At 30.8% G+C, this 14,474-nt stretch overlaps 8 protein-coding genes across 8 annotated transcripts; 3 read left to right on the forward strand and 5 right to left on the reverse strand.

Moving 5' to 3' along the window:
* The first annotated feature begins 31 nt into the window (after positions 1–31).
* Positions 32–2,138, forward strand: LOC124495867 (R3H domain-containing protein 4). Its single transcript, XM_047059302.2, has 5 exons — positions 32–707; positions 776–939; positions 1,026–1,411; positions 1,485–1,626; positions 1,702–2,138. The coding sequence occupies exons 1-5, from the start codon at positions 604–606 to the stop codon at positions 1,809–1,811; spliced, it is 906 nt and encodes a 301-aa protein (XP_046915258.1). The 5' UTR covers positions 32–603; the 3' UTR covers positions 1,812–2,138.
* Positions 2,139–2,325: 187 nt separating this feature from the next.
* On the forward strand, positions 2,326–3,610 carry Wdr82 (WD repeat domain 82). The gene has a single exon (XM_047059299.2). The coding sequence runs from the start codon at positions 2,326–2,328 to the stop codon at positions 3,403–3,405; it is 1,080 nt and encodes a 359-aa protein (XP_046915255.2). The 3' UTR covers positions 3,406–3,610.
* On the reverse strand, positions 3,387–4,360 carry Tbcc (Tubulin-binding cofactor C). The gene has a single exon (XM_047059307.2). It carries the CDS (start codon positions 4,358–4,360, stop codon positions 3,527–3,529), a length of 834 nt encoding a protein of 277 aa, XP_046915263.2. The 3' UTR covers positions 3,387–3,526.
* A 95-nt stretch (positions 4,361–4,455) lies between these two features.
* LOC124495869 (MKI67 FHA domain-interacting nucleolar phosphoprotein) lies at positions 4,456–5,599 on the forward strand. The gene is made up of 2 exons (XM_047059305.2): positions 4,456–4,833; positions 4,927–5,599. Exons 1-2 carry the CDS (start codon positions 4,537–4,539, stop codon positions 5,509–5,511), a joined length of 882 nt encoding a protein of 293 aa, XP_046915261.2. The 5' UTR covers positions 4,456–4,536; the 3' UTR covers positions 5,512–5,599.
* Positions 5,487–6,682, reverse strand: twr (signal peptidase complex catalytic subunit SEC11 homolog C twr). Its single transcript, XM_047059308.2, has 4 exons — positions 6,395–6,682; positions 6,223–6,332; positions 6,004–6,153; positions 5,487–5,914 (listed from the first exon to the last, which is right to left on the reverse strand). The coding sequence occupies exons 1-4, from the start codon at positions 6,449–6,451 to the stop codon at positions 5,686–5,688; spliced, it is 546 nt and encodes a 181-aa protein (XP_046915264.1). The 5' UTR covers positions 6,452–6,682; the 3' UTR covers positions 5,487–5,685.
* Positions 6,683–6,823: 141 nt separating this feature from the next.
* LOC124495870 (ras suppressor protein 1) lies at positions 6,824–8,724 on the reverse strand. Its single transcript, XM_047059306.2, has 7 exons — positions 8,114–8,724; positions 8,004–8,054; positions 7,712–7,951; positions 7,558–7,640; positions 7,397–7,491; positions 7,185–7,337; positions 6,824–7,123 (listed from the first exon to the last, which is right to left on the reverse strand). The coding sequence occupies exons 1-7, from the start codon at positions 8,253–8,255 to the stop codon at positions 7,030–7,032; spliced, it is 858 nt and encodes a 285-aa protein (XP_046915262.1). The 5' UTR covers positions 8,256–8,724; the 3' UTR covers positions 6,824–7,029.
* Positions 8,725–8,873: 149 nt separating this feature from the next.
* LOC124495900 (uncharacterized) lies at positions 8,874–10,964 on the reverse strand. The gene is made up of 3 exons (XM_047059342.2): positions 10,108–10,964; positions 9,595–10,032; positions 8,874–9,535 (listed from the first exon to the last, which is right to left on the reverse strand). Exons 1-3 carry the CDS (start codon positions 10,424–10,426, stop codon positions 9,090–9,092), a joined length of 1,203 nt encoding a protein of 400 aa, XP_046915298.2. The 5' UTR covers positions 10,427–10,964; the 3' UTR covers positions 8,874–9,089.
* Positions 10,965–11,035: 71 nt separating this feature from the next.
* On the reverse strand, positions 11,036–14,281 carry Atac3 (Ada2a-containing complex component 3). The gene is made up of 3 exons (XM_047059340.2): positions 13,900–14,281; positions 13,017–13,638; positions 11,036–12,951 (listed from the first exon to the last, which is right to left on the reverse strand). Exons 2-3 carry the CDS (start codon positions 13,620–13,622, stop codon positions 12,037–12,039), a joined length of 1,521 nt encoding a protein of 506 aa, XP_046915296.2. The 5' UTR covers positions 13,623–13,638; positions 13,900–14,281; the 3' UTR covers positions 11,036–12,036.
* Positions 14,282–14,474: the final 193 nt, after the last annotated feature.

Genomic DNA, 14,474 nt, shown 5'->3' on the forward strand with positions numbered 1-14,474 from the left:
AATAATGAAAATGGTTACAACAACAACAACAACAAAAAAATATAGCTGAATGACGACGTAAAATCTGTTCGTATATCATACGTTTGGGCGGACCAGTCTCTCTTTTTTTTTTTTTTTTGTTTTACACATAATTTTTTTTTATATGTAATGACATATTATTTAGCGACACCACATAGCAACAGAACAAAACAAAAAAAATCAAGTTTTTCAAGTATACAATCCAACATCAATATCATCATTCATCATTCATTCATTTTTGTACATCAACGGAAAAATTATCTTTTTGTTTGTTGGTTTGTTTGTATACAATCCAAATCAATCAATTGCGATTCAAATTTTTGTTTGTTTGTTTTTTTACTATTATCGAATCCAAAATCAAAGTGATTGAAAGTTCAAATTAACTGTGTTGAATAATTTAATTTTTTGTTTTTATTCGAATTTTTTTTTTGTTTTTTTTGATATAAAAATAATAAATCATCGACAATTATCCTTTATTTATAACCATCATCATCTTCATTGTTTTTATACATAAATTTTAGTATACTTGAAAGGTTTTTTTTCGAACACAATTTTAGTTGCTGATTAAGAAACAAAAAAATCAGAATGGGAGTAATTCGTAATAATTTCAACAATTTTGAAAATAGTGGTGCTGGTGCTGGTGCTGTTGGTGGTGGTGATGATGATTGGATCTACATTTCAAGCGATGGGTATTGAGATTGATTTGTAATCATTCATGATTTGTAATTTGAGATTCAATTTTTTTTATGTTGAACAGTGAAGAATCGTTTGTTGGCCAAAATGATTCCATTTCGAACCAAACGGCGGCTGGCCGTTCAAAAACACCTAAATCAAAAAAATCACCAACTAAACCAGAACCAACTTTTGCTGCATTAGGAGCCAAAGGAAAAAGCCATAAAAAATTTAGGCGTTATGCCAATGGTACATTATAGAATAGTACAAAAATGTGTACAATGTTAATTTTTTTTGCAACTGACGATCCATTTGTCAAATTGTTGCCTATATAGCCAATCTGCTCAATGATTTGGGCAATCTGATCAATGAATCCGAATTGGATGACGAGCTATCCATCGATGATTTTATACCATCATCATCATCACCATCATCATTCACTTTACTCATGGATTCATGTACAAATCAATTGTTTAATTTGAATGATTTTATCAATTGTACTGAAGATGAACAATCAATGCTTCTTGATCGGGTAATTGAATTTGAGCTGACCAAACTTCGGAATAATAAACGACATTCATCAATGACAAATGATGATAAACATTTGGATCTTGATGATGATGATGATGATGATGTTGTGAAAGAAGAGGATTCGAATCTCTGCTTTTCAAGAATATCACCCACCATACGAAAACAATTGCTCAAGAAACATGTTCCACTTGTAAGTTTCATGTGATATTTTTTTTTGTTCTTTTCGTAAATTGGTTGTTTTTTCACTATAAAAAAAATACCAGGGCATTTTGGCATCGATCGAACAAAAAGTCATAAACCATTTTCGTCATCATCCTCGATCATTGTATAAGACAGCATTACAATGTTCATATCAACGATTCTTGTTGCATGCTTGCTGTCAATACTTGAATCTTAATTGTCGAAGTATTTATCCAATTTTTTTCCAATTGATTTTTTATACATCTGATTATCTTTTTTTAAAAAAAAAAATTTTCATAGGCTCAACCACCAATGGAAAACGTTTGTCTTGTGTAAATAATGGACGATTACAATTTATTCAACCATCGAAATTACTTTCTGAACATTTAGACTTGAGTCAAAAATTATGATGATGACGATTAAGAACAAAAAAAATGAAAAACACGCTAACATCATCCAACTAATATAACATAACATTGATGAATGATGAAGCTCTAAAAAAAGTACATAAAAAAAACTCATTCTTCCCGATTTTAAATGGTGGCAATATTTAGAATATTAATGAATTTCTTCTTTATTGAATATTTTATGACTATCACATATACACACTGAAATCGACAAAAATTTACCTACTTTCAATTATTTAGCTTTTAATAATTATATAATCAATAATCAATTGTTTATTTGAAATTATTTATATTAATTAAAAACTATATATAGTGAACAAGAGAACAATTTTACCATTTTTCGAATTTATTTTTTTTTTTTGCCACCTTTTCTACTCAAACAATTCAATTGGGTGTAAAAAGACAAACGAGCTCCTTTTTTGTGTGTGTGTGTGTGTTGGCATTGTTGTTGTTGTTGTCATGACCGTCACTGTGTTATTATATTTGATTCGAACACAACAATAAAAGTAAATGAATTATGGTGAATGCACCTAATGATTCTGGTTTATCATCATTATTATCATCAACATCATCATCATCATCATCATCAACAACAACAACAATAAGATCATCATCTTATCCTTCAGAAATGAAATTAGAGGAAAATGTTTTATGTAATTTTCATGTGGCTAAATTATTCCAAGATAATGTTGATCGTATCAATTCGATCGATTTTTCTCCAACGGGTGATACATTGATTAGTTCATCGGATGATGATTCGATTGTCATCTATGATTGTGAAAAAGGAATACATAAACGAACATTGAATAGTAAAAAATATGGCGTCGATTTAATCCATTATACACATGCACCGAATACAGCCATACATTCGTCAAATAAAGTGGACGATACGATACGTTATCTTTCATTACATGATAATAAATACATTCGATATTTTCATGGCCACACGAAAAAAGTCGTCACCCTATGTATGTCACCGATCGATGACACATTCTTATCTGGTTCGATGGATAAAACCATTCGTCTTTGGGATCTACGATCACCAAATTGTCAAGGCTTGATGCATCTAGTAGGACGACCGGTAGCGAATTTTGATCCCGAAGGACTTATATTTGCTGTTGGATTGAATAGTGAAACAGTCAAACTATACGATTTACGTTCATTTGATAAAGGTCCATTCAATGCGTTTAAACTGCAACAGGACAAAGAATGTGATTGGACCGGATTGAAATTTTCGCCAGATGGTAAAATTATTATGATCTATACCAATGGTAATGTCATTCATACTATCGATGCATTTATGGGCCGACCGCTACAAACATTGAAAGGTCATGTGAATAATAAAGGATTACCGTTAGAAGCATCGTTTACACCGGATTCTCAATTCATATTCAGTGGTTCAACTGATGGACGTGTTCATGCATGGAATGCAACAAATGGAAATTATATTTCCAATTTCACAATTGATCCACATCAAGGACCAGTACAGTGTGTACAATTTAATCCCAAATATATGATGTTGGCATCGGCTTGTACGACGATGGCATTTTCGATACCGAAAATAGCATCAACCAGTACAAATGAATTTCTTGATTAATGAACAAAGACAAAACCTATTTATTGAGAAAAAGTAACCAAACCAACAAATGAAATCATTTCATCATGATGTAAATTTTTTTTTCTTTTTTTTTAAATCTCATGTCAAATCACATTTTAAATCATTTCAATGGTGCTATTAATGACCAATTGGGTGATGGATTCTGTACACAATTAAAATCATCTATACAATTCCAATTGTTCAATTGAGGATCTATACCAGCGCGTTTGTAATCATTATCTAATTGTTCATATGACCATTGATATGGGCCAAATCGTAAATTGAATGAATTTTCAATTATTGTACGGCTTGTTACATGGAAATAAAAATCACATTTTTCCGTTTCATGTATTCGTATCTGTTGAGCAATAATTTCGAATCGACAATCCTGACATTTTTCTATGTATACTGATGTTTGAATTGGTCCCGTATAGATTTGACAATTCCGAAGACAAATCAATCGTAAAGAGCTTGGAACTCCATATATTCGTATTTGACAATTGTCCAATGAATCGATAACAATATCTTTTCCATCTGTTTCTTCTGATTTATCCAATATTAGGTTTTCATTTGATCGATTTTTGAATCCAGGACCATCAAATGCCTGTTGAATAATCATTGAAGATGAATCCATTGTTTTGGCCGAATTCACCGGTTTGTTTGCGGGTTTTTTTCTAACATCAAATGAAAATTTAAACGATTTATTCGGCACATTTGTCGAACGATATTTTTGCATAGCTATTTCAAGTTCTTTGATTATATCATTACAAGAACGTAAATCATAAGCAATCATTGTAGGTGCATATTGATGAACCAATTTTTTGATTTCTTCAATCTTGATGAAAATTTCATCAATTCTTGAAAGTTTTTCCTGGAGATCACACAACGAATTTAATTCATCAAGAACTAATGTTTTTTCTCGACGAACATGGTCAACAATAGTGGCAGGATCCATTAGAAATTTTGATTTAGAATTAATTAATAAAAATGTAAATTCCAAAATTACACACTAATGCCACTTGGTTACATTCGATTGTGTTCAAATAGTTGACACAATACACGCGTGTTTTTTTTTTCTTACACATTTGTGTCATTTGAAGTGAAAATAAAAAATTTTTTTTTATTTCAAAAATGTTCAACTTGAATAAATCATTGGCAAAATTAAAATCATTTTTAGAAGAAAATGATTTGAACAAGAAAAAATCGAAAATTGATAACTCATTCAAAATACAACCTGACCATGAGACGATCCACAAGAAGATTAAAAATAAACAAACAATAAATGGCCAAGTTGGCGACAATGGACAAGAACGACGTGGTGTTGTAATGATTAAAAATTTTCCTCATGGCTTTTACGAACAACAAATGTATGAATATTTTTCACAGTTTGGTGAAGTAACACGATTGAAAATTATCCGAAGCCGTAAGGTAATATTTTATTGATTGATTGTTTTTCTATTATGGCTAGAGATGATAAACTGATTTTGTTTGTTTGATTTGTATTTTTTTTTTTTTTTGCAGACTGGTAAACCAAAAAATTATGGTTTCATAGAATTTAGATTTGAAGATGTGGCTGAAATTGCTGCAAAAACTATGGACAATTATCTTATGTTTGATCGAATTGTTAAATGTCAAATATTACCACCGGAAAAAATAAAGACAAACATCTTTAGAAATTGGAATCGGCCATTTGTTAGCAGTGTGGAAAAACATCGATTAGCACATAATCAGCCGAAAACTGCAAAACAAGAACTTCGCATGGTACAACGACATTTACAACAGATCCGAAAAATGAACACTTTTTTGGCCGAAAATGGTATCGAATTCGAATGTGTAATCATCAATAGACCTACCGATTTGAAAGCTATTAAAAATGATGATGATAATGGCAAGATTCAATCACCAGAAATATTAACAAAAAAATTGATACATTCAAAAAAAGCAACAAATTCGACAGATACGATGCCCATCGAAGTGATTCATATGATAAGACCAAAAAAACGTCTTTCATCATCATCATCAACAACATTATTAAAACGTAAACGATTGATGAATGTTAAATTAATGAAAATGAAAGCAAGTTTTAGCGTTCAAAAAACTGTGTAATGATTTCAATTTAAATATTATTTTTTGGTTATTATATTGAAAAAAAAAAATTTTTCTTCGGCAAATAAAATTTGAGATAAGAAAAAAATGATGTTTTTGGGGCCATAATACAAGATCAAATGTGTGTGTGTGTGTATGCCAAATAATAAAAATGTTTCATCATCACCATCAACATCATTCTCTATGTACCAAAACAAATAATGCAAGTATACCGAGTACTGCATATTTCAATTTAGGATAATCATTCATTAGAATAGTAATGATGCCCACATACGGAACGAAACCTCTAGTACGGCCAACAATATCTTTTTTCTCTAGCCATAATTGTCCAGGTGCGTAAAGACCACGGTCATCGACAGAATTATTATCACCTTTGGTCAATATTTTTACAGATCCATCTTCCCTATTATTAATAAAAAATAAAATAAATGGATGAGTCAAATATTTGAAATTCAATTTTTTTCTCTCTCTCTCTCTCTCTAGTAATCTTACTTTTCATGTAACGTTATAACTCGATGTACAATTGGTATATCGCGACCTTTAATTTTAAATACAACAATATCTCCTACACGGATTGGATCCTCTTTGTAATTGGTCAAAAACAATAGATCACCACGATGGAATGCTGGTTCCATAGAACCACTGTTGTTTGAATTTTAATTAGAATAATAATAATGATTTTCAATCCAAGTAAACTTTATGGACACATACCTAAGAACGACAACAATTGGTGATTCACTGCCTGTGGCAACCATTAATCCTTTCCAGATCATCATGGCTGATGATATGATCATTCCAAAATTTAAGAATTGATATAGAACCTTTTTTGTTGAAAGCAAAATAATCAAAACAGCCGGCTATCATATTTCATCAATGTTCATACCTGTCGTTTACTCATTCTGGTCAATTCTCCAAGACCTAAAGTCTCCATGATCGACATGATGGCCAACAAATTTATTATGTATGTGTTTGAAGATTTTATTTTAAAAACAATCAATAATCACCAATATTCAATGTTTTAAAAATAAATATTTCAAAACCAAAAAAAAAAAATGATAAACACACACACACACACGCGAAAAAAAAGTATGAGAGAGATAGAGAAAAAAAAAGACTGAAATCAATAACAGTGACGCGTCAAATAGCGACACAATATATATTGTGTGTGTGTGTGTGTTGAATATAGAAATAGAAATAATATAAAAATACACGGGTGTTGGGAGCTATCCAAAGAATACATGCCTGAATTTTGAATTTTTATTCATTCAAAAAAATAATTCAAATCAAGTCAATCATCAATATATTGAGAATTAAAAACCTCACATCATATTTATTGTTTTCCTGTCAAATAATATCATTCCATATCCATTATTAATTTAAAAAGCAAAAGCATACGTTGATATATTATAAACTATAATTCCAAGAATATGTGGCTGTGAAAAAGCTGCAAACAAATAATTCGAAATTCTTTATGGCACTCGTTTGTCTTCATTTTTTTTTTTGGTTTCATATTAAATTTCATTTTCCTTTCAAACGTAAAAGTTTACGTTGATATCGTTCTTCATTTTTTGGTTGTGGTGGACCAGGATCCATTGTATATCGAGAATAACGGCTATAGATATTATGAAAACAACAAATAAAACATGTAAATTTAGAATGAACAATCAACTTACGATCGATATATATCGCTTCGAATATAATCTAAAACATGTGATACACCTAATTTCAATTGATCACTAAGATCCGATTCAAATGGATTGCCTTCCATTCGTATTATGCTACGTGGTGAATTAAAATCCATATTACCCAATTCTGGTGGAAGCATTCTATAAGCAAGCAATAAAATGATTAGTGTTTGTCCGAACATTTTAAATCAACAACAAACTTTATCCGATTATTTTGAATAAGTAATTCACGTAATCGTTGAAGTAAAATCAATTCTTCCGGTAATGATATCAGATGATTATCTCGAATAGCAAGCTAAAATACAAATTTGTCAAGTAATTAAGTGACAATAAATGATGAATTCTGGCCAAAAAAACTTACAATTTGCAAACTTTTCAAATTTCCAATCTCTGTTGGTAATATTTCGATATCATTGTCCGATAGATATAGGGCTCGTAGATTTTCTTCAAGAAATAGGAAAAAAAATTTTCAATTTAAAAAAAATTGGCTTTTCAAATTTTTTTTTTCAATATACCTAAAGTGAAAAATTCTGCCGTAAATGAATGTTCAGTTAGAAAATTATACGACAAATCCAATACTTCCAACTGATGTAAACGTTCAAATCCATTCGGTAATGTATGAAGATTATTCATACCAACATTTAAACATTTCAATTTATCCAAATTACAAATAGTGACCGGTAATTCAGATATGTAATTATTGAAAAGATTTAAATTTTCCAAATTGTATAATTTATCAATTTCGGGTGATAATACTGTGAAAAAAAAATTCATTATGATTTCATTATGAATTCAAAATCATCTTACCTCTGAGTTTATTATGACTAAGTGTGATGGATCGAAGATTTACCAAATTAACTAATAAAATGATAAAATGCGTTTTTTGGAAATATTTTAACGAATTTACAAATACTTACAAACATAAGGCATTTTTTGTAATGATTCAATACCCTTATCGGGCATATGCAATTCTTCATGTGTATCATCAAGCCGTTTGACGATAATTTTATCATTTTTGCCATGGCATGGATGTAGACAGCCAGATTTACCTAATGTCATAATGATGTTGATATGATTGATCAGCTGATTGATTGAGGAGAAAAAATTTTTTTTTTGAGATAAAATCAATAACAAATCCAACAACAGGTGTGTGTGCGTACGTATAGTTTTGGGCAAACCTTATCAACCCAAAAAAAAATTCACTAATCTTTTTTACACTCGTACACACTGGTTGGTTGTATTGATGCGACGACAATAACAACAATATTTGTCCGAATAACTCAACATGCACATATATATTGGCATGCACGAATATACAAACAAGACAAATAACGGCGTCGTAATAACGGATGATGGCATACATTCGTTATATTGGTTTTCGGTGGCTGTATACACTGCGAAAATTTTCTTTTTTTTTGAAATGACGACACCAATTAATGCATATGGTGGTTTTTTTTGGCATTGGCATTTGTTCTCGATTCACTCATATATAAATATAATATATTTCGGTATCGTTGGATTCAAGTTTCCAAATTTGGCATATAATTAATGGGCGGAGTATTCTTTCTTTCCGCCCGGCAATCCGGATTATTCATCAATTCGTTCGACTTTTATCCACTCACACTCACACTCATTCATCATCTATACAACACCAAGAAGATAGTCAGGAAACACTTATTTTATTATTTTAAAATACTTTTCATCATGGTTTATTATTGCTAGCTCAAAAAAAAGAAATTGAACAGCTGAAATTTTGTTGTTTTTTTTTAAATTTGATCTCTTACTACCCAGAAAAAAAATTCATTATCAAAAAAGAAAGAAAAAAACAAGGAATCGAATTCATTTTTTTTTTTTTTTTTGATTGATTGAAAGGAATGATAAAAAGATAATTCATCATTGTTGATTATCCGTTTGATTCAAATTAGATGATGATGATGATGATGTAGGAGTCTGTGTTGGTTGCTGTTCATTTGATTTTTCATGATGTTTCAATACACTGAATATTCGTTCCTGTAATTTATTAAGTACATCCAAAAATATTTTCTCTCTTCGTTCTTCACGTTCTTTTTCCTCTTTACGGCGTGCCACTTCTTGTGCTAAACGTTCACGTTCCAAATTAACCCATTCACGCATCACTTCCGTTTCTTTTGATAAATGTGAAAACATTCGATCAATGAGCAATGCAGATGCCGATGTATCTAATGGCATTGATGATGATGATGTATTTTGGCTATAATTATTATGATGATGATGATGGTTATTCTGTGCGTTTTGATTAAAATTACCATTCGATTCGAGTTCCGAACGCGAACGTTTAGATTGAGGTGCAAATGTTGATTCTAATGATAAAAAACACACATTGAATGACTGAATGGATTTCAATTTTTTTTTTACTTACCATCATAATTAAAATCATCATCATCATCATCAGCATTAATATTATTAGTGGCGGTATACGCATTTGGTGATAATGGAAAAATAAGAATTTCATTATTACGTTCATCAGTATCACTACCACTATTATTATTATTATTATTATGATCACCATCACCATTTGAACCATCAACTTGATCAATACTAACATCAGGACCAATATTACTGAAATCTAATGGATCAAAATTGTATTGATCTGAAATACTGCAAATGCTACCGGAGCTATTATCCATCATATAACCCATTGTCATTATGACATTTTCCAAACTATTCGTATCCTTTGCTTGATAAATTCGATGTAAAGCATCAAAAAATATACATTTTTTACGACGTTCAGGTGTAGGATTTTTCATTATTCGTCGATATTCGGCAATCATATTGAATACACGGGTTCGAACTTGATCTAATTGGCAATGCAAAAAAATAAATAAATAAATTTTATATCTTTGATTTGATATCCATCCATACACACACTAACCAGCAGTACGTTCATATCCATGTTCACGGATTCTTTCGGCAATCTTTTCCCATACATGACGGGTTCTTTTCGAATTCGTTAATTGTCTTTGTACCATATCCTGGCTCCAAAGAGCTAATAATAATTTCGTTTCACCAAAACCCCATGATGCTCCACGTTCAATTATTGGTTTGGTTGTCGTATTGTTGTTATTTGCTGTTGTTATGGTACCATTTTGGCCATTATGAATTTCACTATTTGAGTATTGTTGTTCGGTTTCCATTGAGGATTCCAAATTGTTGTTTGATTGACGCATTTCAGCCAAATTTTTTTTTCTCATAAAATCATAAAACTAATAAAGCGATATATATATCGAAATGAATAATGATGATTTCAAAAGATCACAAAATGAATTTGATGATTAGAATTTGGTCATAAGTAGTATAGTAATATTTATAGCGATGATTATAGCAATAATAGTAGATCAAAATGAATGATGACAATGAATGAATCTTTTTTAGAAATTTCAACGACGATTCGAAAATCCTCAATGTTTATAACAATGTGCTCGATTCAGATTCACAATGTGGCCAGGTCACTCAGGAATAATCGATCGATTGTCGTCGTCGTTGTCGTTGTTGTCGTTGTTGTCGAGAGGGTCGTTGTGATCGAACACAATTATTATTATTACATTTAATTATATACCACAGATACCAGATTGACTCACAAACACACACACACACACACAAATTCATATAAACTGTAGAAAGCGAGATCAAAACTAAAACCGAAAAAAAAATGTGTATCAGAACGAAAAAAGAAAAAAAAACAGACAATGGCCAAATGATTCGTCCGATTGTGCTGGAAATGCGCATGTGCTGCACACGAATCAAAAACGAAAAAACAGCATGATTTTATGAAACACAAAAAAATGAGCGAAAAAAAGCGGTTTTTAAAAAATTTAAATTTTTTTTATTATTGATTAATAATCATCATCATCAAATACAATACAAACAATTATATATTGATTGATGCACAGAAGAAAAAAAAAATGGTAATGACACGAAAACACAAAAATGAATTCAAATATGGAAAAAAAATTGACAGAAAAGAAAAATAAATCAAGAAATGTGATGTGATTTCAGCATATTGTTTGTTTGTTTGTTTTTTGTGTATTTGAACGTTTGAACAATTCAAAGAATCGTGAATATTAATCAAGGTGTTTTTTTTGTGTGTGTGTATGGAAATATTGGGATTGATGCTACTTCTGGAGAGAGAAAAAAAATTTTAAAGGGTTAAAACCAAACACAAAGACATGTGGGAAAATCTAAAAAATGTGTCACGAGCCTTAATAATAATGATGATAATGATTGGATGATGAGTGAATTAAAAAAAAAATTATTTACAAATAACAAAACGGAAAAAAATCATCACCATCATCATCATCCATTTATGATTTTTTTCAAATATATATGTTAAGGCTGATAAATTTTTACCCAAGCTGAAATGATGAATGTGTGTGTGTAACAAATTTGAATTATTTACAATTTCAAATTCCAAATCTTCATGTATGGCATGGTGTTTTAGGTGAGAAGATAATTATGTGGTGATCATTAAATATAGCAAAAATAAAAAAAAAGATCAGAGTAATTCCAAATTGATATACATTAATATATATTCAATGATGATTTCGTTCATTTGATGAAAATATTCTAAAAATTCTTGATGATCAATGGAGTTTTTTTTAAATAGTCTGAATACTATGTATCAAATGAATTGTAGCTTGAAGAATATTTTAGAAAAAATAATTTTCTCTCAATACTCGAATAACAAAACTCGATTAAATATAGAAAAAAAAATATATAGCAATATGATGCAATAAATTGGTGGTCTGATAACAAGAAAAATGGATGGATAATAGATATCCAAATAGATTGAAAAATATTAACATTAGTCCAATTGTTCATCGTCTTCAAGTTCAAGTGTTGGTGGCGAATTTGATGATGGTGTTGGCTGATTGCTAGATATTTCTTGTTTATCAGCGGTTGATTGATTGGTAGTAGTTTTCGATTTTTTTAGCCGCTCAATTTCTAAATCTTTTGATATGATTAATGAACGAATCTCTTCGAGCTCTTTTTTCAATTTTCCATTCTCTTCTTTTAGTTTGGCTATTTCGGCATCTTTTTCCTGGATGGTCGAAGAATTCGTTTGATTTGGATTGATCACATAACGTTTAATAACTTGTGGTTGCGAGCCTTTATTCGATGGATTGAAGAATTGAAACTTTTCCAAAGATTTTGCATCTTTTATTTCGGTAAATACAGGCTTTTTATTTGATCCAACTGTCGTCATCAATTTTATGGGACCGGTGGGTGTGTTAACACAACTACCACTGTCATTTAATTTGTTGCTGGAACCACTACTTGGTGACGATAGCAATACAATGTTGGAATTTGGAGAATTGATAGCGAACAATTTTTTCGCATTTGAATTATTGCCAAGACTCGTTATTGAGGTATTGTTTAAGACAAGTTTTCCGGATGCTGTCGTCTGTAATGTTTGGCTGCCATTCTGTAATTGACTGCTATCTAGACTTGTTCTTTTGATTATAATCTGATTTTTATTGGCCACATTTGATGAGGTTGTGGAATTTGTTATGAAACCATCGGAAGTCGATACATGTCGAATTTCACCAACAATATCTTCATCGAACTCCTGTTTAACCAATTGATGTGGCATAGGTTTATTTATATTTCTAACTGTATTATTCGATTTTGATCGAGATTTCGCTTGATTTTTCATCATTTTCACTTGCATTGTATTATCAATGGGATTTATTTTAGGTTTGGCTTTGCCTAGATAACTCTGTATAAAATGGAGATCAAAAGATTTCGTTAGCTATATTCGAAAACAAATAGAATGAAACTTACTTTTAATAAAGGCACATAATCATCATGGCCACAGCTATAAGCTACATCGATTGGTGTCTTATCGAACTTGTTGATTATTTTAACATCGGCTCCAGAATTTAACAATAATTCAACAATCTGTCTATGGCCACGTTGAACTGCCCAATGTAATGGTGTCATTTTGAGCATATCTCTTGAATCGACATCGCAACCAAAATTTATTAATACATTGACCGTTTCCAAAAATCCTTCTTGCGAAGCAACATGCAAAGCTGTACGATCAATTTTAGTACGTGAATCTTTGGCAATACCAGATCGTAACAATGTTTCGACAGTTTCCACGTGACCATATTGAGCTGCATAATGTAATGGTGATGCACCAAGCCAATCAGTAGTAAATGGTGCACCAGAATTGATCAATTCAATCACCTCTTCACTGTCACCATTGCGTGCAGATTCAAGTAATTTTTTACCCAATTCACTAAAATTTATCGTAGCATGAGTAGGATGTGTACGAAGTTGTATGGAATTTGTTGCCTGATACGTTTCAGATATATCCATAGCATTCATTTGTATATGACTCATTGAATGATGGTTATTATGATGATGATGATCCATAGTCATCATTGTTACACGATGATACCTTTTTTTAAAAACACAAAATGACAATATTAAAATTTGAATTCAATTATCAATTATTGATGATTATTGTTAGGTGTCAGTCATGAATATTCTGAATTTGGAAGATTTTTCTGACGTACATCGATGTACATAAACACATACAAAGCACGTTGTTGTCTCATACACACACACCATATCAAAACATTGAATGACTGACACTGACAATAACAATGAATAGACTCTATCTATTTTTGGCAGAAAAAAATGTAATCTAACAACATACCTGTTGGATGAGGGATTGGCAATCAATAAAAATAAAGCCAAATATAAAAATGAATTAACAAAATCGATGTGAAAACATCGAACGGAATCGTTTTTTTCTTTTAGAACCACAAGAAAAAAAGAGAGTTTTTTTTATTATTATTTGTTGCCGAAACGGAACCAACTGATAAAACAAATGGAAACAGTAGATAAATAATCGGATGACAATCGGATTTGGAACAATGATAATTTTTTTGATGGCTATAAATTTAGCTAAAATATAATCAGGATGTGGAACTCACAACCAGGGAGATCATGAAACGCGCATCTAAACAAAAGGAAACTGGAATGTTTTTTTTTTTTTTTTTTTTGCACCACAACGGAAAAGAGCTCGAATTTTGTATTCATACATAGGCCACGCCTTTGAGCATAATTAAAAATAGCTACCAATTAGGCGTGTCTATAAATCTGAACAAGCATGTTTAGTTTATCACGTTATCTATGAACAGAACAAATGTGTGCCTTTGTCTGCCTGTTTATATGTCTTTTGTATGTGGTGTGTGTGTGTGTGTGTGTGTGTTGTTGTTGTTGTTGTTG

This window comes from Dermatophagoides farinae, chromosome 8, assembly GCF_024713945.1.
Source record: "Dermatophagoides farinae isolate YC_2012a chromosome 8, ASM2471394v1, whole genome shotgun sequence".
In the NCBI taxonomy this organism is placed as follows: domain Eukaryota; kingdom Metazoa; phylum Arthropoda; class Arachnida; order Sarcoptiformes; family Pyroglyphidae; genus Dermatophagoides; species Dermatophagoides farinae.